We start from the raw sequence: 27,119 nt of genomic DNA, 5'->3' as shown, positions 1-27,119 counted from the left end.
CCTGGCCAAGGCAGGAGAGGCGCATTCCGTCACGTGCTTCCTCCTGTGGCCGCGCTCTGAATTTCCGGGTTGGGCCGGTCCTATGCTAAATAACTTTCGCTCGGCGCTCGGCGCGATTGGTCCTCTGGCTGACCGAGGGGCGGGACGAGAACGGAGCCGTCCGGCGGCGCGTGGGCGGACCCACGCTAAGGACGTGCCCCTCGCGCCCTGCGATTGGTCGCGGCGTTCTCCGGGCGAGAGGAGACTAAAGCGGCGGGACAAGGCGCCGGGGTTCGATGCTGCCGCGCAGCTTGCCAGAATGAGCCGAGCCGGGGGGATCCTTCGCTGGAGGAGGGCGAGCGCGCTCCGCTCTTCTTTGCCTAGCGGAGCCCTCGCGGGAGAGCGGCCTCCCTCCGGAGCCGGTAAGCGGGGCAGCTGTTGGAATTATTTTTTTGGGGGGGACCCTATAAATGGGGGGCGTCATTTGATTGCATGCTTGGGTTGTTCTTCATATCAATTAAAATTCTATACCGCCCGACGGTCACAGGGCGGTTTGCAATATAAAAAGGCAAAAGATAAACGGCATAGCAAGAAACGAAAGCGATACCTCGCTCCCGATCTGCTGCAAGACTAAGGTAGAAGAACGGAATCGTAGAATTGTCGAGTTGGAAGGGACCCCGAGGGTCATCCAGCCCAGCCCCCTGCAGTGCAGGAATCTTTTGCCCAGCGTGGGACTTGAACAGACAACCCTGAGATATTAAGAGTCTCAGGCTTTTATCAAGGGAGCTGTCCCAGAACTTGGCTGTTTGACAGGGTGGAGAAACAGGGAGAGGGAGGCCCCCAAGTCCGGGCCCGCAGGGAATGTGTGTGTGAGGAATCTTGGAGTGTCATCTAGTCCAACCTTTTGGCCCAATGTGGGGCTTGAACCCACGACCCTGAGATGAATAATAATTATAATAATAATTTATTATTTATACCCCACCCATCTGGCTGAGTTTCCCCAGCCACTCTGGGCGGCTTCCAATCGAGTGTTAAAAACAATACAGCATTAAATATTAAAAACTTCCCTAAACAGAGCTGCCTTCAGATGTCTTTTAAAGATAAGATAGCTGCTTATTTCCTTCACATCTGGTGGGAGGGCGTTCCACAGGGCAGGTGCCACTACCAAGAAGGCCCTCTGCCTGGTTCCCTGTAACTTGGCTTCGCCAAGTGAAGGAACCACCAGAAGGCCCTCGGTGCTGGATCTCAGTGTCCGGGCTGAATGATGGGGGTCCTTCAGGTATACAGGACCGAGGCAGTTTAGGGCTTTGAAGGTCAACATGGTCTCATGCTCTACCAACTCTGCTATCCCAGCATCAGCAGGAGGAGGGGCGAGATGGTGTCCTTATTGGGCGCACCTGAGGCTGTAGGCCACATGAGCTTCAGCCTATGCTGCTGCCCCTTTGGCCTTTCCATGCTCCAGAGGTGTAGCAGTTTAAAGGCCAGTAGTGTGGGTTGCCTGTGTGATCTGCCCAGGCGGTGCTTGATGCTACTAACCCCCAGAAAGAAGGTGCTTCTTTCTCCCACCGTTGTTAGTCCAGAGCGTGGGAAGCCAGCACTGGCGTGCATAGCTTGAAAAAGTGTTTGGTATCAAATTCCTTGTTGGTGGCTACTAGTCAGGGTGGCTGCTATTTATGCTCTCTCCAGGACCAGAGGCACTATGAGGGGTGAGGGCTGTTGTGCTCATGTCCTGCTGCTGTGGGTTCTGGTTGGCCACTGTGGGAACAGGAGGCCGGACTAGAGAGGGAGAGATCTTTTGTCTGATCTTGTCGGTTTTGTGGCATTTGGAGTGTGTGCAAACCAGGGTACACCAGAGATTTTCTGCATTCATGTGCAGGGGTGAGTTTGGGGTTAGGTGCAGTGTTACTGCAATTGGATATGGCGCTGCTGTTCTGTCTTGGACCCGCTGAGGTAAGGTACATTTCATGGGCATCTTAGGGCCATGGGTGAAGCACAAATACAGTGGTACCTCGGGTTAAGAACTTAATTCGTTTCGGAGGTCCGTTCTTAACTTAAAACTGTTCTTAACCTGAAGCACCACTTTAGCTAATGGGGCCTCCTGCTGCCGCCATGCCGCCGGAGCACGATTTCTGTTCTCATCCTGAAGCAAAGTTCTTAACCCGAGGTACTATTTCTGGGTTAGCGGAGTCTGTAACCTGAAGCGTCTGTAACCCGAGGTACCACTATACAGGCATTTTCCAGGTCCTAGTCCAACACTAACTACCACACTGGCTTCATAGAGTACTTCTGCTAAGGGGAAGCTATATAAATTAAGTTGATAAATCAATACGGGGAAAGCAAAATGACACTGAAGTATTTTCCTTGAAGCTGGAAATTGGATTGTTTCATTGGATGCTTTAATGTATTGTAAACCACTTTGAGATTCCCCCCTTAAACTATAAAGTGGTATATAAATGATGCTGATGATAATGATAATAATAATAATAATAATAATAATAATAATAATAATAATAATAATAATTAATAATAAACCTCACTGTCCGTCCCCCCAATGGCGCCTAGATGTTCTGCTGTGGCAACCTTACCTTAACCCAGGTTTAAGGAACCATTTGGTGGTTAGCTTAAACAGTGGAACATCAGTTTTCGAGTGTCTTCGAAGTTGAACATTTCGGTTTTTGAATGCTGAAAACCCGTAATTGCTTCCATTTTTGAACGTTTCGGAAGTCAAACGGTTTTCCGGAATGGATTACATTCGAAAACCGAGGTTCCACTCTATATCTGATTTTCTAATACTGCTGCCAAAAAAAGGCCTTGAGGGCTGCATTTGGCCCTTGGGCTGTGTGTTGGACCGCCCTGCTTCCAGATGGTTGTAGGCCTACACAAAGTATTCCAAGGGCTGCGAGACTGTATTTAACCAAAGCTAAAGTTTACACAGTAGTCTTTAGACCGCAGACACAGGTGGGGTCAGGCACAGGTGGGAAAGCTATTCCCCTTCTCAGTGGCAATGCATTGGCGTAGGGCAGGTATGTCCAACTCCCTAGGGACTGCGATCTACTCCCAGTATAAAACAACTGGCAGTGATCTACCCATTGTCATTGGAGGGGGGCAGCCAAAGTTGTTGAGCTTTTTTTAGGGGGGGCAGAGTTGTTGAGCCTTTTTAGGGGAGGATGAAAGTTGTTGAACTTTTTTGGGGGGGTCATAAAGCAGTCAAAAACAACCACAGGTCTAAAGGGCAGACAAAGTGATACAGACAAGTTTTTTATCTTAAATGACCACCCATCTCACGGACAGAATGAGCGGGGTGGGGGTGGGGAGACTTCCTACACAATTCTTTTTACAGCTGGCAATCAAAAGGGAGCCCCCGGGAATCGACCTGTTGGACATCACTGGCATAGGGTGTATCCTGCTAAATTGCTTGTATGCTTTAGTGTCTGTTGTGTAAATCAGACGAGTTCCCAAATAACCTCTACAATGCAATGTGATAGCCGGGGAGGCTGAACTATCCACTGCACGTTCACATAGTGTGCCCCCAAAGACCCTGGCATGTTCACACCCACAAGGCTTCCTTCAGTCACTATATAGATCTGATTTAGCTTTCATGTCTTTCTGGATATTCACATTCACTATCTCAGTAGGTCATACAAGAATCTTCTGAGGTAGATTAGTAGCATTTTTCAATAGTGTAGCCTTGGTATAGGGGGCAAATGCTTGTCCTTCTGAAAGGCCATAGGGGTGTATTGAAGTCCATTTTGATCTGTGCACTGACTGCTCTGTAGACCGCAACTTCTGGAGGGCTCACTGGTTCTCAATCTCTGTTTTCAAGCTTCTAATATTGGCCCCGGTTGGAACTGGAATACAAGTTTAGGCAGGCTGTGGATCCAAGCAAGTCTAGCAGTTCTGAAGCAAGTAATGCTTGCGCAACCCAAACTGGTAAAAAACAACAACCCATAAAATATCAGGGACAGTTCGTCAAAATGTTAGACTTAGTGACGTGCTGGGGAATAGGGCTATCTTTGTACTTCACAGTGTAAAAATTATCAGTGACTGCCAAGGTCTTTGTAGGCGGGGGGGGGGGGGGGGAGGAAGGCTACGATCTCTAGACCTTCGCCTTTTTGATTAAGTCACGTGTGGTAACTGATGATCTTTGGCCTCTGGATTGTATTGCCGTCGTGAATGAGATATTTCAAACCAGCATTGCTGCTGGGGCGCAAAGGGGATGAGAGTATGAACCCAGTTATTTGTCATGGATAAGCAAGCTGTCAAGGACTTGGGTCATGGGGGAAATACAAAATACCACAGTGCAAACCCATGCAATGCTGTGACTGGTGCTCCCCCCCCCCCCCAATATAATACGTAGCTCATTATCACCATGAAGTTGTTACAATAAGTGTACGGCCCCCTCTAATTCCTTTGACATGCATTTTGTGGGTATATTGGATTCACAGCAGCTTATCCAAAGCTGCACTGATAACTGCTTATAGGAACAATTGTTGCTATTTTTTAAATTAACTGGTAGAGTTGGGGATGCTTAGCAATAAAGGAGGCACCGGTTCACTTTCCCCTATGAGGGGAATCAAATTCACAGACACAAGAATAACATTTTTTCTATATGTTAACTCTGAGCAAGGATGGCCAGAGGAGGGGATGGTTGGGGAATTGAAAATATTGCGCACTTACAACTCTATGCTTCTGTGCTTCATTCTGCAAGCTGAATAAACCGATAGTGGTGATCAGCAGGCAAGGTGAACGTGGAAACAGTGGGCTATAAGCCCCCTTGTTGTAAGGGGGTCTTCTTTCTGCCCCACTGTTTCTGCCCCACTTCCATGGGGTTTGGTTCTGCTTTGTTTGCTGGTAGCAACTTTTGACATCAATCAGGATGGAACTGAAGGGGTGTATATATATCACTTTTTCAATGAAATATTATTATTTTCCAGGCCAGGTGTGCATTTCTGCAGCTGGATTGAACCTACCAGCTATGGACCACTGTGGTTTTTGGTTTTTTTGCTTTTTGTGTGACTTCTCTGTTGTCCCCCCCCCCCCAGTTTTGTTCTCAGGCAACAAGAGGCTCCTTTCCACAGCCAAGACCGAAACTCGGATATGTATTGTAGGCAGTGGACCTGCTGGATTCTACACGGCACAACACCTTCTGAAGGTAATTGGCATACTTACAAAGGCAAGAGTGGGGCTTCTTATCTTCACTGTGGCTTCTGGAAGCAAGAGCTTAGATAGCTCAGTCGGTAGAGCATGAGACTCTTATACATAGGGTCACGGGTTCGAGTCCCACATTGGGCAAAATATTCCTGCATTGCAGGGGGGTTGGGCTAGATGACCTTTGTGGTCCCTTCCAACTCTACTATTCTATGACTCTTACTTGCTTATCCTTGGAGAGAGAACACTTAATACATGTGTTCCAAATTCTCTCTTTGGGGCTTTGATGGCTTATGTGGAAAGGAGGCAGCAAAGGACTGCAGTTGCTCACTTCATTATATTAATATCCAAAGCTTAATGGTATTATAGTTGTACCTCGGCTCCTGAATGCCTTGGGAGTCGAATGTTCCAGCTCCCGAATGATCAAAAACCGGAAGTGAGTGTTCCGGTTTTCGAACGTTCTTTTGGAAGCTGTATGTCCGATGGGGCTTCCGATTGGCTGCAGGAGTTTCCTGCAGCCAATGAGAAGCCGCGCTTTGGAAGTCAAACGTTTCGGAAGTCAAACGGACTCCCGGAACCAATTCTGTTCAACTTCTGAGGTATGACTGTATTAAGTGCTATGAAAATCCATATGGAATGCAATCGTGAAGCAAGAAGGAGGGGGGGGGAGCAGAAAACTCTGCGTCTTTTAGTATCGTTCAGTAATGGAACCAGGAACTTTCTATTAATTTTACTGTTCATACGGCTGACATGACTACGTATATAGAGTAGACGCAGACTAATTAATTAATTTGGGAGGGGGTGGAGAAATCAGCACCTGGGACCCTGCTGTGTCGGCGGTTCTCCACACAGGGCATTTTTGTCACATTCCAGTGCCGGTTTGCCAAAATGTGCTATTCTGTCACCTTTGTTTTGGCTTCACGGCTGCTTTTCCGCTACTCTTATCATGATGCCAAGGCCTCTGTTGGCTAAAGCAGAAAAAAATGTGCACAAAGGTCTAAGCAACTTATACATAAGAGACCCAGACATGGCATAGTGTCTTCCTTTTTGATCCATCATAGCTCTATTGCAGGCATAGGCAAACTCTGCTCTCCAGATGTTTTGGGACTACAACTCCCATCATCCCTAGCTAACAGGACCAGTGGTCAGGGATGATGGGAATTGTAGTCTCAAAACATCTGGAGGGTCGAGTTTGCCTATTGTGTGCATGAAACATACCAGAACTTTGAGACATGATGAATATGTAGGCCTAGCAGGGCCCAGATGAGCAAGAACAAGGTTTTTTAGCTCAGCCAGTAGTGCAAAAGACTCTTTAATTTCAGGGTCATGGGTTCAAGCCCCACGTTGGGCAAAAGATTCCTCCCTTGCAGGGGGTTGGACTAGATGACCCTTGTGATCCCTTTCAACTCTTCTAGGACTCTTTTTAATGTGCTTAAACTGCTGAAGAAGACCTGAGTAGCTGAAACACGTTTGGAGAGTTGTCATTTTAGCTCTTTTCTATATTATTGGGTATTTTGGTGGCTCTGTTGTATGTTTGTTAGTGAAACGCTTAGGCAAGCATTAAAATACAAAAAACACAGTTATATATTTTTGTTTTAGATTGGAATGTTTTAGGACCGATTGTTTTTCCTTGTGGTTTGATTTAAAACATTCTGAGATCCAGCGCCAAGGGCCTTCTGGCGGTTCCCTCATTGCGAGAAGTGAGGTTATAGGGAACCAGACAGAAGGCTTTCTCGGTAGTGGCGCCCACCCTGTGGAACGCCCTCCCATCAGATGTCAAGGAAATAAGCAGCTATCTTATTTTTAAACAACATCTGAAGGCAGCCCTGTTTAGGGAAGTTTTTAATATTTAATGCTGTATTGTTTTTAACTCTCGATAGGAAGCCACCCAGAGTGGTTGGGGAAACTCAGCCAGATGGGCGGGGTATAAATTATTATTATTATTATTATTATTATTATTATTATTATTATTATTATTATTACTATGACTGGGTGTCTGTTGAATAGTACCTGCAAGATTGCAGGTGATTAGTAGCATTTCCCCTCTTTGTCTGTGTCTGTGTGTAAGTCACTGAGAAGCAGATGCAAGGGTTTACTTCCTGTACCATGTAATAGGATAAAAAACAGCAACAACTGCAATAGCCATTCCCAAATAATATTTTTTTAAAATCCATCCTCATACGTTAGTGTGAGCAAAAATGCAATCCTGTGCATTTAGGCTCAGTTCCTTGCTGCTTACTATGCATGTGTACAGTTGCAATCTTCATCTCTTAACTGGACACTGTTAATAGCAGGTTTTTGGTGAGCCTCCTTTCGTGGAGGCTCCACAGATAAAAACAGAGAGAACCCTGTGTTTGTCTATTCAGAAGTATGCCCCACTGAATTCAATAGGACTTCCTCCTGGTTAAGGGTCTATGTAGGCCTGCAGCTTTTCTGCAGAGGGATTCTAAACTAGAAAATTTCACACCCACTGCCTGAAATGCTTAGCAGATCTTGACCTTAAGCCTTGCATGAGATTGCAAGTTTTGATGGTGGAGGCGATTCCTTTGATTGGGACAACTCTTTGGACCCAGAAAGAGAAAGCAAGCTTCACACAACTTTTTTTTTTTCTTTGCAAGGGTGATTAGATCCAAATAGTAAAAAGAAAAAAGGATTTTCTGTGCTTGTGTATAGCCAGGTCAGGTAGGTTAATTAGCACATCAGAGACTCTTGGAGGGATGGAAATCTCTCGCTGGAAGGCCGGTTCAGAATTTGGAAGAGACTGTAATTGGGAATAAAGTGTTCTGCTTCTTGCAGTACTGGATGTGATGCTGTTAAATTAGGATCACTCTTCTCTCCCCCGCCTCCACTGCTATCCTTTTGAACTTCAAGAGCTCTCTCTCTCTCTCCCTCTTGGTTGAAATTGGGAAAACAATGTTCCTGTTGCTCGCCCTCTGCCGCAAAATTCGACTGTGAAGGATAATCCTGAAAGGCATAACAAACTGATCCTGGAATGGGTGCCAGCATGTTCAAGGGCATCGCTCTCCCTGCTCAGGGCGAGCTCTTGATGTGTGGTGCTAGTGTAGCTGAAACTGTGTGTCTCTGCAAGAGTAGCTCTGGCTTCCCCAGCCTTGTTTTGTGTCCTGGCTTGTGAAAGTCCTCCGGCCTGGCAGTCCTAAGGCTGGCTGGGGAGGAACGTAACATCAGGTCCTCCACTGCACCCAGACCCTGCTGGCCACAAGGGGTGTCTGCGCATGTGTGCATGCATGCTTCTTTTGCTGCGCTAGCTTCACGTTGGTGCAGCAGAGCAGGGGCAAATATCAGCCTCCTCTCTGGGGGTGGAGGAACAGCTTTGAATTGCTTTGCCCTGCTCTACTGGCTTTTGCCAGGTACAGTTGGGGCTTGGGCAGGGGCAGAGCTCCTGCTCTCCCACCCCTCTGGAGCCTGGAGGAGGAAAATCTTTACCTCATCTTAACCCCCTACTGCTCATGGAGTTACTACTGTGGCTTCAGATTGTCAAAAGGAATTTGCATGCATTCCTATCTTGCCTTAGGAGGCATTTGCAGGGAGAAATTCTGCATGGTGCTAAGCAGATCGCTCCCGTCACCGCAAACATTTCTCCTTGCCTAATGGGGCAGTTTTTACCCTCTCCTCCCTGCTGTGTGCTGTTCTGGGGCTTCTGCCAGCCCACCCAGAGCCAAGGCCAGGGGGGGTGGGGGGGCAAAGGCCTGTTGTGCTAGCAAAGGCCCTTCCATTTGTGGGGCTTTGTTAGTTGAGTCCTACCCATGATTTCCACTGCCGACACGTTTTATCTTCACAATGACCTTGTGGGGTAGGTTGGAGACTTGTGATTGGCCCAAGGTCACCATGTGAGCTTTGTGGATGAGTTGGGATTAGAACCCTTGACTCTCATGTCTTAGTCCAGCACCCCAACCACTGCGCCACACTGGCTTTCTAATACGCTGTAATGCGGGGGCCATGCTGAATTTGCTACAAGCCAACGTTAAATCTGTCCTCCACGTTTAAAGCTTGTTTTTGGTTGATCAAAGTCTCACCGCTTCCTCCTGAAGAACCATAGGGATGGTAGTTCTGTGAGTGCTGCTCAGAGGAACCCTGATGGATCAGACCAGAGAACCATCCGATTCTCGCAGTGGCCAGCCAGATTCCTGTAGGAAACCTGGAAAGAGGACCTGCTCACAAATTCACTGTCCTTGTCTGTGAATACCAGCAGCTGGTATTCAGAAGCATACTGCCTCCAATGCACTGCTAGTTCATAGGAGCCACCAGTCATTTCACAGAGCTACAGAATGGAACCCAGTGTTGTGTGAATGGACTTTAGCCCACGCAGTGGGACTTCACCTTTCTGTCCTCCCACCACATGCTCCTAAAATCTGCTCTGGCAGATCCGCCAACCCTGAGGACATGGTGGGGAGAGGGGAGAGGTAATGTCCCATTGCGGGAGTCGAAGTCAAGTCCACTTGGACACAAACTGCTTTTGAATACAACCCCATCAATTCCCAGGGTTTTGGGTTTGTTGTTGTATTCCATAATAGCTGTCTGGTGGGAGACATTTTGTTACCTGGTGGGAAGCATCTTTAAATGCATAGTATAACCGAATTTTCAAAGTGTGTGCCTACTTTAGATTCTAGCCTCCTTCCCAGAGTTCCCACTTCTGCTGAAACAATGGCAGTGTTTAGATTTGCCCCGTAATCCCCAGGCAAAGGATGATCAAAAGCAAATAATTTACCAGGTCGTGAGGGAAGTCTCTCTGAGAAACAATAATGTCCCCATAGTTCAAAACCTCGCATACATATTTATAACTGAATCGAGGTCTCGTCCCTTTGCCAATCTGTATTCCAATAACAGGCAGCTCATTGAGTTAGAAGGTGGCAATTGTGATGAGTTATTCTGTATTGTACTGTTTAGCACGTTCCAGAACTCATCCACAAATGGATGGTTCCAACTGGTTCACAAGTATCTGGTAATTAACTGAGATCTATTGTACTTCCTTTCCTAACAAAGCAACCCTGAGCATGTTTACTCAAAACAAATACCACTAAGTCTGATGGGATTCGCTCCCCAGTATTTGGGACTGCGGCCTGCCGCTTGTTAAATACACATTATGCAGCAATGAATAAAGAACACTAAGTTTTAAGAAAAAGGCATTACATTATTGGAGCACGGTGGCTGTGTTTTGGACGTAGCACTGAACTATAGTGTTAGTGTTACGTGATTGTGCATCAGGCTCTTTCCTCCTCTAGCACAGTTGCAAGGTGAAGATCAGAAGCTTTCGCTTCAGTTTCCTACAAGCCGCGGTTGTGTGTTACAGCTAAACCTGGACAAACAGTGGCCAATCTTATTGAAGCCAACTTCAAACTCTGGTTTATGATCCTGTTTCCCAAAGCCGTGGGTGCGGAACCTGTGGGACCCTCCAGACGTTCTTGGACTTCAACTCCATCAGCCCAAATGGACATGGATGATGGGAGTTGTTGTCCAGGAACATCTGGAGAGCCACAGGGTCCTCACCCCTGCTCAAAGTGGTAGTTAAGTTTAGCCACAGTTCCAGGTTCTGGCATTACACTAAACCACAGTAAACTGAAAACAGAAGGGAAAGCTTTCAAGCTCCTCCTTGTGGCTGCAGTAAAGGAGGAGAGAAGCCACATTTCCCTGGTTTAGGCAAGAAGACCTGTTCCGAGATAAACCTCTGAAAAGTGGAATGCTTGAAGTTGCTAATTGTAATTGAAGTAAATTTAAAGTGAACACATATGGATGTTGGGTTCTGCTTTGTGAGAACTCCAGACTAGGTGGCTGCATCAGTCCTGGGAACTCCCAAGATGGTGTCAGTGCTGACTTGAAGTGGCTATGCTTTGATCCCCACCAACTTCATGGAGCCTTCTAGATACTGCCATCATCCAGCAGAAGATGTGGGTTTTTTTAAGGAAGTAATGTAATCCATGGGTGGCGTTCACAGCGATTAGTGAGTAAGTGGACCTCAAAACTGTCTGTTCAAAAAGTAAAAATAGGAGTTGCATTAAACTGCTGCAACAGCAGCTGTTGCATATGGCCTGTTTCAACTGTATAATAGCTTCAGTCAATTTAATTTCAACATTTCCTCTGTCTCCCACCCCACCGCTATCAATTACATGTGTTAATCCAACTTAATTTCCTCCCTAGCACCACAAACTGGCTCAGGTGGATATATATGAGAAGTTGCCTGTTCCCTTTGGCCTTGTTCGTTTTGGAGTAGCTCCGGACCACCCTGAAGTAAAGGTAAATAGTAGCTTGGGAGCATCTCTCTCCTTAAAACCAACCTGTGCTTTTCTAGATATTGTTAACCTCAAGTTCCCGTCAGTCCCAGTCAGCGTGGCCCATGATCTGGGGCGGTGGCAGCAGCAACACCTAGAGCAGGGATGGCTAACCTATAGTCCCCTGGTTGTTGTGGAATTGCAGCTCCCATTTGCCCCAGTCAGCATAGCTGAGGGCGATGGGAATCGTTGCTAAGCAACACCTGGAGGGCCACAAGTTGCCCCACCACTGATTTAGAGGGTCATAAGTTCCCTACTCCTGCTTTAATCACTCTTTTCTTTCTTTTCTTCGCCATGAAATGACACAGATGCTTGTGAGCCAGCCTGGCACTCTGGGCAGGATTTGGGGTTTGGCTGTGGGGAAGCACAGATTCATATCCTTGCTTAGCGGAGTATTGAACTCTGTAGCCTTGGCCAAGTCGCCATCTGTCAGCCTCCCTTACCTCACAGGTTGCAGTGAAGCCAAAATGCTGCCGTGAGCTTCTCCATAAAAGAGTCGAGGCAAATGTGGATCCAACAGAGTAGTTAACAAGAAGTAGGAGAGATCCCGGGCTGAGGGATCTCATGCTGAACAGGGAGGAGCCACTTGACCTTTGCAAAATGGAGAATTGGAAAAGGTGTGAGCATGTTTTGCCCCGGCTGCAGGGTTTTTTTGGGTGGGGGGGTCTTAGGTCAGAGGGAGCAATATTCCTCCTTATGGCATGAATCCCCTTCCTGGGAAGAAGCAGGCTAGACCAATGGCTCCCCTCTCCACCTGTATAGTAAAGGGAGCTGCACAAGTCACATAGGTGTTATAGTGAAAGGAAGAAACATGCTAGAGCCAGGATGGGTAAGTAATAGCTAGGATCCAATTGCTAAGCTGAAGAGAAAACCAGAGTAGACTCTGTCATTGGTTGAGGGACTAAGGGCTGCTGGGTTGCACATATATTTGTACTTAAAAGGCAGGGATCAAATGATGCTGCTGAGGTTATGTAACTTCAATAATTGCTACCTGAATTTGTCCTCTTCCCTCCACATTTTTTCCCCTTCACCTTCTGTGCCATGTCTATTAGATTGTGCACCTGCAGGCAAGCACCGTCTTCTGTGGGCAGGTGCTTTAAAAGTGGTGATACATGCAGCACTTGCATTATTTCCATGGGTTTAGATTTCTTCTTTGCACTTCACCTTTTGATTTTGCAGGATTTTCAATGGAAAGCAATAGTATGGGTAACTAGATTTTTGGAGTGGTAAACCCTGATGTCTGGACAAGGTCGTTGCTAGCCTGTCATTGTCTCATCTTGTTGATAAAATGCTTATAAATGGATGGGTGAGAAAGCCCACTCCCCCCCCCCTGTGAATACAGTACAGCACTTGAAATCCTCCCCTCCCCCAATCTTTCTCCTATGACTATACGCTGGGGGACGAAAAATAAATAAATGTACCGTTTTAGTGAAACTGTCTGGCCTTGTGCCAGGTCATGGATAACAATGTTGTTTTAAAATGAGATGTTCTCGTCGGTTGTCAGATAAGAGTCTTGGAAGAGGCAGCATAAACCAGAGAGCGAGATGCTGGCTTAAATGCTGCAAGGTCATTGAGGACCTTCATTGTTCTCTGGCCTGGCTCTGGTCTCCCGCCTGGGTGCTGTGGGAGTTCTCTCTGCGTATGTGGGAACACAACTTCTTCTGACCTCTCCCTTTTGACCTCTTGCAACAGAACGTGATCAACACCTTTACTCAGACGGCACATTCCGACCGCTGCTCCTTTTACGGGAATGTGACTGTGGGGAAGGACGTAACCGTAGAGGAGCTGCAGAAAGCGTACCATGCGGTGGTTTTGGTAAGTTTGCTTGGCTCTGGTTTTTAAGTGGGCGAATCAGTGGCAGGCCTGATCAGACATGGGTTTTTCAAAGATATATTGGCTGGTCAGAGTTGGTTAGACTATATTTTACCTTACTCCAGGTGTGCCCACTTCTCACAGTGTCCATTGCTAGGTCCCTAGTTATTTTTTTTCCTGGGACTGAAACCACAAATACACATTTTTATATGTGTTAGAAGCCACCCAGAGTGGCTGGGGCAACCCAGCCAGATGGGCAGGGGGTTAAATAATAAAGTAGTAAGGGTAAAGGGACCCCTGACCATTAGGTCCAGTCGTTGCCGACTCTAGGGATGTGGCGCTCATCTTGCTTTATTGGCCAAGGGAGCCAGCGTACAGCTTCCGGTTCATGTGGCCAGCATGACTAAGCCGCTTCTGTTGAACCAGAGCAGTGCACGGAAACGCCGTTTACCTTCCCACTGGAACGGTACCTATTTATCTACTTGCACTGCGTGCTTTCGAACTGCTAGGTTGGCAGGAGCTGAGACTGAACAACGGGAGCTCACCCCGTCGCGGGGATTCAAACCACCAACCTTCTGATCGGCAAGTCCTAGGCTCTGTGGCTTAACCCACAGCTCCCTTCATCTGTAAAGTACTTTACTACTGTAAAGTAGTAGTTGTTAAATAACAAAGTTGTTGTTGTTGTTATTGTTGTTATTACACTGCCCCCTAGTGACAGGAACCATTTAAAATACCCAGACAGAACCACTTTGCTTCAGTTCTGACTGTTGGGAACTGGAAAAGCTCCCAGAGTACAAAGAAGTCCCATGCAGAAGTCGGAAAACAAATTGCTGGAGGCTTAGAAGTTTAAAATGCTCAAGCCGTCCATTACAATCAGGTGAATGTGAGTGTGGGATCTCGCAAAAGTCCCTCGTAGCACACTAGAACTAAGGGAGAAGTAACATTGCCACTCTGCCAGGATTTTGACAGTCCTATGGTCATCGTGGTCTTCCCACCTCCTTCTCTGCTGCAGATAACATGAGAGTAATTTGAGTGGGGGAAACCCATCACAGTGTTGCAGAATGTTGCCAGCCACTCCTCCCAGCTGTGCTGCAAAATGTATGTGGATTTCCTCTCTTTCCCCTGCAGAGCTATGGAGCTGAGGACAATCGGACCCTGGGGATACCAGGGGAGGACCTGGCCGGAGTTTATACAGCCAGAGCCTTCGTGGGGTGGTACAATGGCCTGCCTGAGAACAGAGACGTAAGGAGGACGTCCCCACCCCCACCCCCTTCAGGCTTTCCACATGTTCCAGAGAAGCCATCCAGCTTCAGATTAGTGGCTGGCTGAAAGGCCTGCAATTGGAAAAGATTAGCAGACATCAAATTAAATCCTCCTTAGACTTACAAATGTGAACAATTTGCACGTCCGTAAGAGGGGATTAGCTGGCACCCTCTCTTGGAGGTGCCATGAGGAAACCTAGAAAGGGCATTTTTCTGCTTTGGGAAAGAGGGGTGGGTGGGAAGTGGGGGTATGTCCAGTGGGGCATTTCCCCCACCTCCCACCCCTGTTTGAATGTAGGAAATAAAAGGATTGGGCTGTCCTATAACCTGTACGAAAAGCTTTGTTATCCCAATATCGCATGTGGTGGGGAGGCTTGGGAAAGGTGGCTTGCCCAAGGCTCCCACCTGAGGAGATTTGAAGTGGGTCCCCTGAACTGGCTGGTCTCTGAGTTATATGGGACTAAGTGGCTTCTATAGTAGATTTTCTTCAATTAACCACATCGGTTGTGATGCTGGCGACAGCTTTTAGTTGGTCAGAAGAACAGTGGCACCTTTGGAGCACAGAGAAATGGAGTCCACAGGCCTATATAAACAGGCCTGGAAGTTCTGCCAGAGACTGTGAGAGGGAGGAATGGGAAACACTTCCAGAGACTTCAAGTGGGGAGGCATGGGAAGTCCTGCAAGAGACGGCGAAGGGCAGGCAAAGCATAACTGCGCATCCTGAAGAGCTGATAATCTCTGCTGTGTAATAAGACTGAGGGGGATGGCTGGAGTGCTTGTGATGAAAAATCCCTTTCCTTTTTGTAGCTGAAACCAGACCTGAGCAGTGAGACGGCTGTGGTCCTGGGACATGGGAACGTGGCGCTGGACGTTGCCCGGATTCTCTTATCCCCACTCGAAATCCTTCAGGTAAGTCGAGAACAAGCAACGGAAGTCAGGCGCAGGGGTGTGTGTAAGCCAGTGAAGGATTTCCGTAAAACTATACCAGAAAATCCCATCTAGATTAATGAAGGGCTCTTGCCATCGAGGTGGAGCTGGGCAGAATCTAATTAAAAGCAGCTACATGGCTGCAGCCAGCTTGTTGGATTCCCGCCTTGCAGATAAGAGCTGTCCTTCTGCTGCTTAGCTCTGTGGGGAGGTTGTAATCCTGCATCTGCCACTGAAGGAGTTTGGGGTAGGGAGGTGGCTGGGGGGCGGGAGGGAGAGTGATTGAGGGTTCTGATAGAGTCATAGCCGTGTGTGTCGCTCTGTGTGTGCATGAGATGGGTGAGAAATGAGACACAGACAAATCAACCCTCGCGTTTCCTTATGGTGTGTCTGCTTAAATCTACCAATGGTAGGACTGACACACCGTCACGGGCAAAACAGATCTCTTAAAAAAACAACAACTTGCATTCTCTGCTATTTAAATGCATTAAATTCTTTTGTTTCTTTCCTTGCAAGATTTAGAGAAGTTGAATTCTGCCCACTTCATTTCCTTTTTCCTCATCTCGTGTTTTCTTTCTGTCTTCTGCTTTGGGAGGGCGGAACAGAGACTGCCTTAATGGTGCAAAAATCCCACAGCCCCTCATATTTTCATATTTGTTAATTTCCCCCACAACCTAAATTCTCTTGGTGGCATACGGTAAATAAGTTATCAGCGGCAATAAATGGAGCCTAGCGCAGGGGTGAGGAACCGCAGGGCTGAATGTGGCCCTCCAAGCCTTTCTGCCTGGCCCTTGGCACTCCTCGGCCCACACTCCCCTTTCCCCAATCCATGTTCTTCGCTGGCCCTGCTCCATGTCCACCTCTCGGGAGATTTTACTGGGCTGGAATGTGCCCTTGAACTGTAGTAAGAATATATTTTGCTTGCTTGGAAGAAGGATGCGATGGGACCTGTCTGGCCACAACCACTTTTGACACATACCCTGCGGCCCTGGGAAGGTTTCCTACAAAGCAGCATGGCCCTCGGGATGAGAGAGATTCCCCTTCCCTGGCCTAGAGGTTGCCTGCATGTGCTTCTAAGAGTCTTCCATCCTGCAGGAACTGGAGGAAAGGATGTCCTTAAAAAAATAAAAGCAGAATTGCCCATTGAGGGAACAGTGCTTGCATGCAGAAGGGTAGAGCTTTCTTGAGCTGATGTTCGAAATGGGAGCAGCTCTTGCCACAGTGCGTTCTTCTGGAAGCGTCTCCCATACCTCAGCTGAGCACAAGGTGGCAGCCTGGGTATGTCTTTCATGTACGTTGGTCAGGAAACTCTCTCCCGCCTCCTCCTCCTCCGACCCACGTCCAACTTGGCGCCTTGAGTTTTATCCACTGCTTCCCCGGTGACTACAGCCAGCCTTTCTTTTGCCTTCCATCTGGACTAAATCCACCTGGAGGCGCTGATTGAACTGGAGTTTATTCAGCCTAGGGCAAGAGGCATCTGAGCATCTCTCGGCCCTTTTATATCTTGAAAACACGGACAGTGGAGAATCCGACGAGCCCTACTAGGCTTAGACTGCAGCTTTCCTGCGCTAGCAAAGGAGAGAAAACCGGTCTTGAGCTAACATGAATTGGAAGCTCCAGAGATGCTGCCCGTTGAGACTTCTCCCTCCACACTCATGTCAAATTGTGCTTCTGGCTTTGTGCGGCTGACCTTTCATCACGCTGCTGTGCAGCTCTCTGTTCTCCCGCCTCCCTACCGGAAGATTTCACGTTGAAGCTCAACTAGTTAGGCGAGTCATTGCAAAAATGCCTAGAAAGATCTCCCATGTGAGCTAGGCAGATGTCATTGTCCTGCCCTAAGAAGCTGCCAAACAATAATAATAATAATTCATTCATTCATTCATTCATTCATTCATTCATTCATTCATTCATACCCCACCCATCTGGCTGGGTTGCCAGATGTGTCCCCATGGATATGCTGGTTGATTCTACCTGCAAACACCTGTCCCTTCTTAGAGACAGGGGAGGGGAGATCCTGTTGTGCAGCTTCTCCAGTTAAGAGCTGAGAGAGGCCTCTGCCTTGGAGTGCTGCTGTCCATCAGTGTTGACCAGGATTTATCCAACTTCTCCAGCTGTTTTTTGACTACAATTCCCATCACCCTAGCTAGCAGGACCCGTGGTCAGGGATGATGGGAACTGTGGTCCAAAAAACAACAACAGCTGCAGACCCAAGTTTGGGAAACCCTGGTGCAGACAGTACTCAGCAATGTGGACCAGCTGTGTGACTTGGAATGATGCAAATTCCTTTGCTCCCACCCAGGTTATGCTGTGCTCAATTCTTCAAATTTTGAATGGCAGATTTGCCTGCGTAGACGAGCTTTGCGTTGAAGGAGATTGGGTCGTTCATGTGAACTGGTGGCTACATGACTTTCACCCTTGGTCCTCGTGGCCCTGCCTTAACCCTGGATGGTGCTGTTCTTCCCTTTGTCTAGAAAACTGACATCACGGAGGATGCCCTGACAGCCTTGGCCCGCAGCAAAGTCAAGCGGGTGTGCCTTATCGGTAGGAGGGGACCCCTCCAGGTGGCTTTCACCATAAAGGTAGGAACAAACAGACACACACGCTTCTTTTGTTTCTCAGTTGAAAGCTCTTCAGGTTCTGTGTCTTCCAGCTCAGTATAACTATCACTTCATCTGGTGTGGCTGATACGTTCTATTGGGTGTAAAATTGCTGAAGTCACTGATTAAAGTTTGGGATGAAGAATATCCAAGACAGGCTTGGATTCGCCACGTTACGGTCTCAAAAGGAATGGAGCGAGAGCTTCTGCACTCCACACCAAAGTTTTGAAGGCGGGAAGATTGCTCGTAGTTCACAATTGCAAAAATGACTGCAATCTCTGCCTGTTCCTGCCAGGACACACCTGGTTGTGAGGCCAGCCTGCTGGGTAGAAAAGACCCCAAAATTTGTGGGTGTTTGAAACATGAGTTTTCTAAGTCTATAGGCTCTTTATGGCAGTGGAGTATAGATATATATTGATAATAGGACTTTTGAAAGCCAATTTGATTCTGCTTCCCTGCATCACACCTTTTTCTGCAACTCGGTGGCGTGGAGTTGTGGCGCATAATGGCTCTCTCTCTGACAACCTTCAGGAGCTGCGGGAGATGATCAACCTACCTAGCGCCCGGCCTTTCCTAGATCCTGCAGACTTCAAAGACCTTGGAGAGGCTGTTAAAGGTGAGGAATCGGCCAAAGCTCGTTTCCTAAATGAATGTTGTTGCTGCTGCTGCTGCTATGGCTCGTGATCTGAAAACCTTTCCTGCTAATCCCAGCTGGTTGTGGTGTGTGTGGCTGAGCATGGGAAGTGATGAGCAGAAAGCACTCTGTACATGGGTAGGGGCACATCAGATGCTCTGGGGCCAAGTCCCCATATAGAGACGGAGGGGTCCTCCATTTAGATGGCAGAGACACGTGGATGATGTTTATGTTTCGTTCGGCAGCTGGTGCCTTTTTATAGTTCATAAATTACCAATTGGTGCTGATGACCAAGGCCAAGTCAACACAGGGTGGTGATTTGAGCCAGTCCTCCTCACCATACCCAAATTCCATGGTGGAGGTATGAGGGTTGAACCATTGCAAATGTTTACAGTGCAGAGCCATACCTCAAGCAGGAGTGGTTTGGTTTAGCAAGCGAAACATGTCCCCTGTTTTGCCTTTTGTTTCCTGCGGAGAGCCTCTTTTACAATAATGAAGTGTGCGCTGTCGGGACGAACTGCAGTGCTCCAAAGGGCAATGAGCTGCAACAACAGCTGTCTTTAACCTTGAGATGGCTGAGGGCCAGAGACAGGCAGAAGCTCCTCCTCGCTGGCTGGCTCTCGGGAGCGTGCAGCAAGCTCTGTCCTAAGGCTTCTTCCCTGCACATCCTGATCGCAACAGCAGCAAAGGAACATCAGGGGAGGAGGAGGAGGAGCCGAGAGGGGTAGGCAGCGAAGGAGTTGATGGAGGGTGCATTTCAAGGGGGCTGAGTGGAAGAGAGTAGAAGGTTAAGCATTCTGTTGGCGGGGGGAAACAGATAATGCTGTGTTTGGAATTCTGTCTCATAGCTGAGCTGGCCTAAGCTGCTTGTCTTTTAAAGTGTTGTATGTTCAAATTTTGAATTCAGCAAGTAAAATCTGAAACCCTTCAGATTGGGGGTGGGGAATGAATGCTTGTTGCCACCTCACCAAGTGAATAATAATAATAACAACAGCAATTTTGGTAAAATCACAACCCAAGTTTTTCCTCCCCTTGTAGTGTAGCAAGCTGCGAAGGGCTTGAGCCAGTTTGCAGACTTGAGCCAGTTTCACCTCCGCTTTTGATGAATTGGCAGCCCAAGATGCAGACTAGACATGGGAGAAGATCCGCGATAAGATCCCTAGATGTACGCTTTCTTTATGTTGAAATACTGCATGGGTCTTCCTTACCCCCTCCCCACAAATCCCACACCTGGAGGCTAATAACAGCTTGGGCTGTGGGGCAATATAAATCACTGTGTTAGTGGTAGGGAAAAGAGTTGACCCCTCCTCCTCCTCCTGGGCCCCAATCCAATCTCACCTCTACCCCACCCTGCTGCTTTTAAGCAAAGCAAATGGCCTCATTGGGGAAAATCCTATCACTTCATGTCTAGTTTGACCTTTACAGATGCCGCCATGCTTGGGCACGCCTTCTGAGAACTGCTGATGGAGCCCAATGTATCGCATGAGGGCTCCATTCCTGCTTTATTTGTGTGTTTCCTTTTGTAGGAAAGTGGCTACCTCGTCAAAGGGGTAATAGCCCTCCCCACTTAGGCTCCATTGTTGTATCCATCTAGATGGCTGTTGTGTTTTCTCTCCTTGTGAGAAAAAAGTCTTCTGCTTTGTGCTTCACACGGCAGGTTGAATCCCCTCGTTGCAAGTGGCTCTGTGGGCAGAGTTGTCCTGTTCCTCATGTTCTATTACCGAGCTCAGTGCCAGCTGCCTCAGTTAATGGAGCCTTAACCCCAATTTCTCACGTTCTGGTGGCTGGCTGAGTCCGCTTTTTCTGATTACTGTGTAGCAGAGCAAGATGGTCTCTCTTCCTCCTGCTGGGCCTTCTTCCATCACCACCTGAAGTAGCACAACAGGGACCTCTGATCCCAACAGGGCCGCCCTGTGCTTCTGAAGTGCTTTTGTAATTTTCAGATCTCCCCAGACCTAGGAAACGGCTGACGGAGCTGATGGCCAAAACAGCCTTGGAAGAGCCCGGGGAGGTGGTGTCTGGCCGCTGGCTTTCGGCCTCCAAGGAGTGGAGCCTGAAGTTCTTGTGCAGCCCGCTGGAAGTCTTGCCCACCGCCGACGGGAAGCAGGCCAGAGCCATCCGATTGGCTGCCACCAGGTTGGAAGTACGAGCTCCGAAATTCCTCTCCCGTGGCCCCACCAAGCCTCCTTTCCTTCCCTGCTCCCGCCCCCTTTCGCTCATCCTGTCTGGCGCTTGGAACGCCTTGCTGCATCCATTTAGCTTTGGAGTTTCCCCCAGGAGCCTTTCGGCATTAAGTGGAAGACAGCTTTATTCTCCCAGTCTAATTAGAGCCACCGGTGTAAACTGCCTGCCGTCTGCAAGCTGAAATGGCAGCTTCTCGGCACGCCGGGACGATGTCTCCCCGAGGATCCATTTTCCTCCGAGTGGTACAGAAAGTGTCTCCCCCTCCCACAATCTCTTTGGTAGCTGGGGTAAGGAGGATGCCCTCATAACGCAGCCAGTGCTCACGAGGAGATCGCCAGCATCCTGGGGAGGCTGAGACCCAAACGGATGCTGCTTCTGAAATCTATTTCAGCTATGTAAAAGCTTGGAGCGTGAGGCTCTCAGGACAGGGGTGGCGGAGACGCCTAGCCAGGGACACACCTAGCAGTGCTGCTGGGGGCTCTCGGCTCATGCACCTGGCCAATAAGCCTGGTTTTTGTGTGTGTGCTGGCAGGACAGGACGTCCCTCCCTAACGCTGTCCTCTGCTCCTCTTTTTCTGCCCCTGAACTGTGCAGGGCTCAGGAGACGCTGCCAAGGCAGTCCCCACTGGAGATACTGAGGACGTCATGAGCGGATTGATTCTCAGCAGCATTGGGTACAGGAGCCTCCCGATTGACCCCGCCGTGCCCTTTGACCCCAAGCGAGGCGTTATCCCGAACCAGTCGGGCAGAGTTCTCGGGGCACCAGGTTAGTGGACCTGCAGCCATGTGGAGACTGGCATTGCAGAGGGTGAGACTGTGTTTCCGACAGGGGTGCTTGTGAGAGCGGCTGGCTGGGATTCCCAGGGTAATTTCTACTGAGAGGTTCGTGGCTCCGGCACCGAGGCTTTCTGGACCAGCTTTGTGGCACCTGCATGCATGGGCCTTGGAGTGTCGCTGCTGCATTTGTCCCAATAATAATAATACAGTGGTACCTTGGGTTAAGTACTTAATTCGTTCTGGAGGTCCATTCTTAACCTGAAACTGTTCTTAACCTGAGGTACCACTTTAGCTAATCGGGCCTCCTGCTGTCACCAGCACGCAATTTCTGTTCTCATCCTGAGGTAAATTTCTTAACCCAAGGGTTAAGAACTTCCGGGTTAGTGGAGTCTGTAACCTGAAGCATCTGTAACCCGAGGTACCACTGTATTTATACCCCGCCCATCTGGCTGGGCTTCCCCAGCCACTCTGGGTGGTTTCCAACAAAATATTAAAATACGGTAATTTTTCCTGGGGTCAGCAGCAGGTATTCCAGTTGACCCTGGAGAAAGAGCTGCAGGTTTGCAGCTTCTACTTGGAGGTGTTCCATGTGAAGACCTGCGGACACGTGCTTCATCTGCTCATTTCCCTTTGCAGGGCTCTACTGCAGCGGCTGGGTGAAGAGGGGCCCCACTGGCGTCATCATCACCACGATGAACGATAGCTTTGACACAGCCCAGTCTGTGCTGGAGGACCTGCAGTCTGGCGCTCTGGACTTTCCTGATGCCAAGGAAGGCTTTGGCTCAGTGAGAAGCATCCTTCAATCCCGACGTAAGTGTGTTGCTCTGTCTTTCTGTCCATCCTACTGCGATTCACACTGGAATCCTATAATAGGACAGGTGACCTTGGCCAAGGTGTGTATTTTAATTCTCATTAGAGAAGCTTGTCACCAGATTGGCAATGGTGTCCATGCAGCTACCTTAATGACCCAATATATTGCCAAAAGATGCACAGTCCACCGAACAATGAGACAAGATTTGGAAATCTTTAAATACACAGTTCAAGTGTTGAGGGACAAGATACATCTAATTTTTAAAGAAATATGTTAGATTTTTAAGGCTTTGCCAGGGGACTTGATTTTTGGGTTCTTGTTTTTTATCTGTACTTGGTACATTATAAGGATCTTAAGAAATAATAATGCCCTTTGCTGTTGTGTTTCTTTCTAATCTCTTTCTGGAGCCTTGAGGATACCTACCGTCAACTTTATTTTGCTGTTCTCACTTTTAATGAGATTTTTTTTTTACCCAAACATCATGGACAGGAAATTCAGCCTTCCTCTCCCAGGAACCAAAGACAGGAACTTGGTGTTACTGTGGTTGTTCTCTTCTTTAAGTGTGTATTTTGCAGTCTTTGCCTAACCTTGCCTCAAGTGCTTTAAGGTGAGCTGTTGTTCAGTGCTTCACTGAAGGGGAGCCGAGGTTGAAAGAACTGGAGCTTGAACTGGGTGTTCATTCTTACGATTAGAGACTTTCATCCCTTTCCACACAAAGAGTCTGGTGGTGTTATTCTTTTTTGCCTGCCATAATAGAGGATTACGCCAGGTTTGTGCTGTGTCGTGTTCAGCATGTCAGGCAAGCTTTGGGGGCGGGCGAACAAGGTTTGTCTATGTAAGAGCACTGTGCTGTTGCTTACATATCTGACTCAAATAAAAGCCAAGGCAGCAAGCAGGAAGCCATTGGCAGCTCTTGGGGCCACTTTGCCCATGGGAAAATAGTTACCTAGTATGTAAAAGCAGTTGTTTGTGGACACACAGTTATGTGATAGAAACATGTATCTATTAGGGCTGGGCAGTATCTGGTTTTCAACATCACAATATATTGCCAGCTAAACATTGTGATATATCGATATATCACAATGCCTGAAATAAGGATGGAGCTACAAAGAGGCGTTGGCTGACTTCACGGTTTTCCCCACATATTTTTTTTGCATAGGGCACACACACACACAAACATATATCATGAATTGTGATATATTGCCAGATCACAAATTATGAAACTGCTATCATGTGATATATCACCCAGGCCTAGTGTCTATTTCGTTTGGTGACTTGGGCCATTTAAAACTTCCTGCTCTATTTGAACATGCAGCACAAGGGATGCCCATGTAACTGTCCACCCACAAAGGTGCATGCTCACTTTGCTGTGTGGCAGAGAGTTCCATGCAGGTAATTTATTCCTATGCAAAAAGGATCCCTGCACTCCCAAGGGTGCAAAGCTATGGGGTGGTGGTGATGTGAAAAGCAGTAGCCGTGGAAAGATTGAGAGGGCAGAATTGCCATCTTGAACCCGGACGGTTTGAGTGCTTCTCAGCGATGTGCAGAACCTGGGGAAAAAAGACCACAGGAATACGGCTTTGTTTTTGTGGAGAAACGTTGAATCATTTTTGCAGCGATCCTTCCCCAGTGGGCTTGGGGACGTAGTTTTAAAGCCCAACTGGGTCCTTTGCTGTCATTATATTTAAATGCTTTCAATTAACGTGTTCCCTCTAAACCAATTCAGGCTTTTAAAGCGAACCAAAAAAGAGCTTCATCCCCTAAGGTAGAGCTGTGCTATTATAAGAGCCTTCCAAGATACAAGTAATCTCATTTGACCGGCACTCCTGAGTCTGCCTAGTAATTGATGCGGAAGGCTTGTGAGCTTCTGCCTTTTTTGCATGTGTGAATTTATCTGGGAGCAGCAGGTTGATCTGATCTGTGCTTTCCCTTTCTGCGGTGATTAACAGGGATCCGCCCAGTTTCCTTTTCGGATTGGGAGAAGATTGACGCTGCCGAAGTGGCGAGAGGCAAGCTGGCCGGGAAGCCTCGGGAGAAGATTGTCGACCCGAAGGAAATGCTAGAATTGATCGGTCCCTGAGATGCAGCCAGGAATCGGCCAAGAATTAGCCGTGTTAATGGCCCTGCAGCTCCCAAAGGTGCTTGGTTTGCTAAAGATGGTGGAAATCATCGTTCATGATGCTACAGATGCGCCGAAAACAGAGAACGTGTGACGGCGGTGCTGGCTCTGGACTTTGAAAACGATGTGAATATGCTAAAAGCTTGTTGCTACTGCCAGCAGTAGCGTTTGGTCCAGAGCCCTGTCCACCTTTACGTTCATTTTTTTTTTGCAAAGGACCTCTGGCTTTTAGCCATAGTTTTACCTCCTGGTTTACAGTCCTGCTCCAGAAAATGAATTGGCTCACTTGTCTCTTTGCCATAATCATTGCAGAAAAGGTAGCCTGTAAATGGTTAAAGCGAACAATTTAATTTTTTGTTTTTTTTATTTATTATTATTTAGGCCTTTCCCAAGTGCCTTACTTGTTATTTCAGGGTTGTCCCTTTGTTTTTCTCACTTCACATCTCCACGTAATGAGGTTTACACAAACCATCTTGAGAAGACAAAGCCAGGCACGCCTCCCCCTCCCCCTGTGTAATTAGAAAATCCTGATGAGTTTTCGCCATCTCTTATTCTGCCATAATGAAAAGCTTCATAAGAGCTTTCCATGTACAGAGCATTCCATTTACACACACACTGGACGCGAGCATAAAAGAAGTAAAAACCCAAGTCAAAGAACTTTCCGAGAGAGGGCCGAAAAGTTGGATGAATAATCATGAGAATGAGCCAGAGATAGGACGAGAAACATCAGTCACCTTTCCCCTTCGCCCTGAAACTCAAATTATTCCTTTCTACCCGCCGCCCAACTTTGATGCCAGATTGCGGATTGTATAACCATTTTAAAATAAAGCTCTTTCTCAAACAGAAGGTGAACCTGGGTCAGCACAGTGGAATCCAGCTTCCTTAGCCAGCCTGTGTGCTTTAGCTTTAAGGCAGGCCTGCAAACCTGCCACGGGAGCCGTCCTAAGAGCTGGGGAAATGCAGGGCTGCTCTTGACAAACTTGACTGGTCCTTGCCAATTTCAAGCACACGGTCACTGTCAATAAATCACAGGCGATGATTATCTTTTCTTGTTGGAAGCTCAAACAGAAGCTGGATTACTGCTGCAGATCAAGGAACGTACGTGCGTGATTAATTAGCTTGCTCCCACAATGCAAAGTTTGGGTGGGCATTAGTGATGGCTTCTCGGGTTGCATGTTTTAGGGCTCTCTCGGGCCATGGAGTGTGTCTCTGGGTACCAATCTATTATGTTGAAAGGAGGAGGTTTGTAATCCTCCTCCTCGCTTGGTGGGGCTGCAGAGGCAATGTGATCTCCTTCGCACCATCAGTTCCAAGCTTAATAAGCCAACATGTGCCTAAGCTACATTTTGGTACCCGGAACTCTTTTGCTCCTACCTTTGTGCAAGCCAAGATCCAGCACTTGACCTTAGTTTCCAGGTTTGAGCATAACTGGAAACTGTGGTTAGTGGCTCGCAAAACAAGACAGGATTCGTCAAGTTTTAGACCTTAGGTTGTTTGGAAGAATATTTTTAAATGCCTGTTTGATGCTGGTATTTAACCAATAATTTTATTTTATATTTTGGTAAACTGCTTAGAGGTTTTTGTACAGTCAAGCAGTATATGCATTTTGATAAATCATTTCAGACAGGTGGAAAGGAGGTGGGGGAACGGTTTCAGGCCCCACCTACTTTTGTCATTGACCCAACCCCCCCAACAGCAGCAGCTCCAGCCCCTGCCCACTGCCAGCATGCAGCCCCCCAAAGGATCTTTCCCCAAGGGAATGTGGCTCTTGACAGAAGAAAGGTTCCGCAGCCATGTTCTGGAACTGTTGTAGCTGCAAATAAGAGATTCCCAGGTGGGATCTCTAAAGCCAGCCTAATTGGGAGGGTTATGGCGTAGGGCCCCTGCAGAATTCATTACCCTTCTCCATGATTTAGCAGGACAGAATAAATTGTGCAAACCCATTGAAATGTGTGGGTTTTTCTAGTTTTTTAAAAAAATTAGATTTGTTTTATTGGCTCAGCTTTTTTGCTTTTTGAACACAAAATACACATTTTCACTGCACTATGGGGGCCTGCGGGGGCTTTTTCAGTTACTGGGAGACTCTAGGTTTCGAGCTGCCCGGTTTCCGTATTTGAGACCCGTTTCTAACCCAGAGAGAAGGCACGCACGCACCCCCGGAATCTCATTTGCAGTCTCTCATTAGGGAACTCGGGAGAAATGGAGTGACTGCTGGAAAGTCGTATGCAAACGAGCAATAAAGCTTGTCGAACAGCTGCTTGTGTGATAGAGCCCCTGTTACGGCACTTGGATGATGCATTTATGGTGTTACTCTCTCTGATCTGGGGATTACATCAACTCTGGATTTAGGAAAGCTGGTTTTGGCAGCATGCTCTAAGAAGTGTTGGAACTGATCTGCGTCCCCTGCTCTGCGAGGATTCAGGGTCCCGGTACAAAAAGCGGGGGCCCTTTAGTTTTCTGATCTGGCCTGCTCCTGTATCCAAAGGTTTCCCTCGGAAGGCTGGCTGTTGTTCTTTTAAAGCCTTTCCACTTCTTGGCAGAAGGCAGTCTTGTACTCTGAAGCATCCCACCACCCTTTGCTGGGT

At 47.8% G+C, this 27,119-nt stretch overlaps 1 protein-coding gene across 1 annotated transcript; it reads left to right on the top strand.

Annotated features, from left to right (window-relative positions):
- Positions 1-211: 211 nt before the first annotated feature.
- Positions 212-25,380, top strand: FDXR (ferredoxin reductase). Its single transcript, XM_028716810.2, has 12 exons — positions 212-401; positions 5,022-5,131; positions 11,281-11,376; positions 13,104-13,226; positions 14,352-14,465; positions 15,293-15,394; positions 17,884-17,991; positions 18,541-18,625; positions 20,587-20,786; positions 21,422-21,593; positions 22,241-22,414; positions 24,365-25,380. Exons 1-12 carry the CDS (start codon positions 299-301, stop codon positions 24,493-24,495), a joined length of 1,518 nt encoding a protein of 505 aa, XP_028572643.2. The 5' UTR covers positions 212-298; the 3' UTR covers positions 24,496-25,380.
- The last annotated feature ends 1,739 nt before the right edge of the window (positions 25,381-27,119 follow it).

Source organism: Podarcis muralis, chromosome 2, assembly GCF_964188315.1.
Source record: "Podarcis muralis chromosome 2, rPodMur119.hap1.1, whole genome shotgun sequence".
NCBI lineage: Eukaryota > Metazoa > Chordata > Lepidosauria > Squamata > Lacertidae > Podarcis > Podarcis muralis.
The sequence above is the reverse complement of the archived record's forward strand: the minus strand, read 5'-3'. Positions and strand labels throughout refer to the sequence as shown.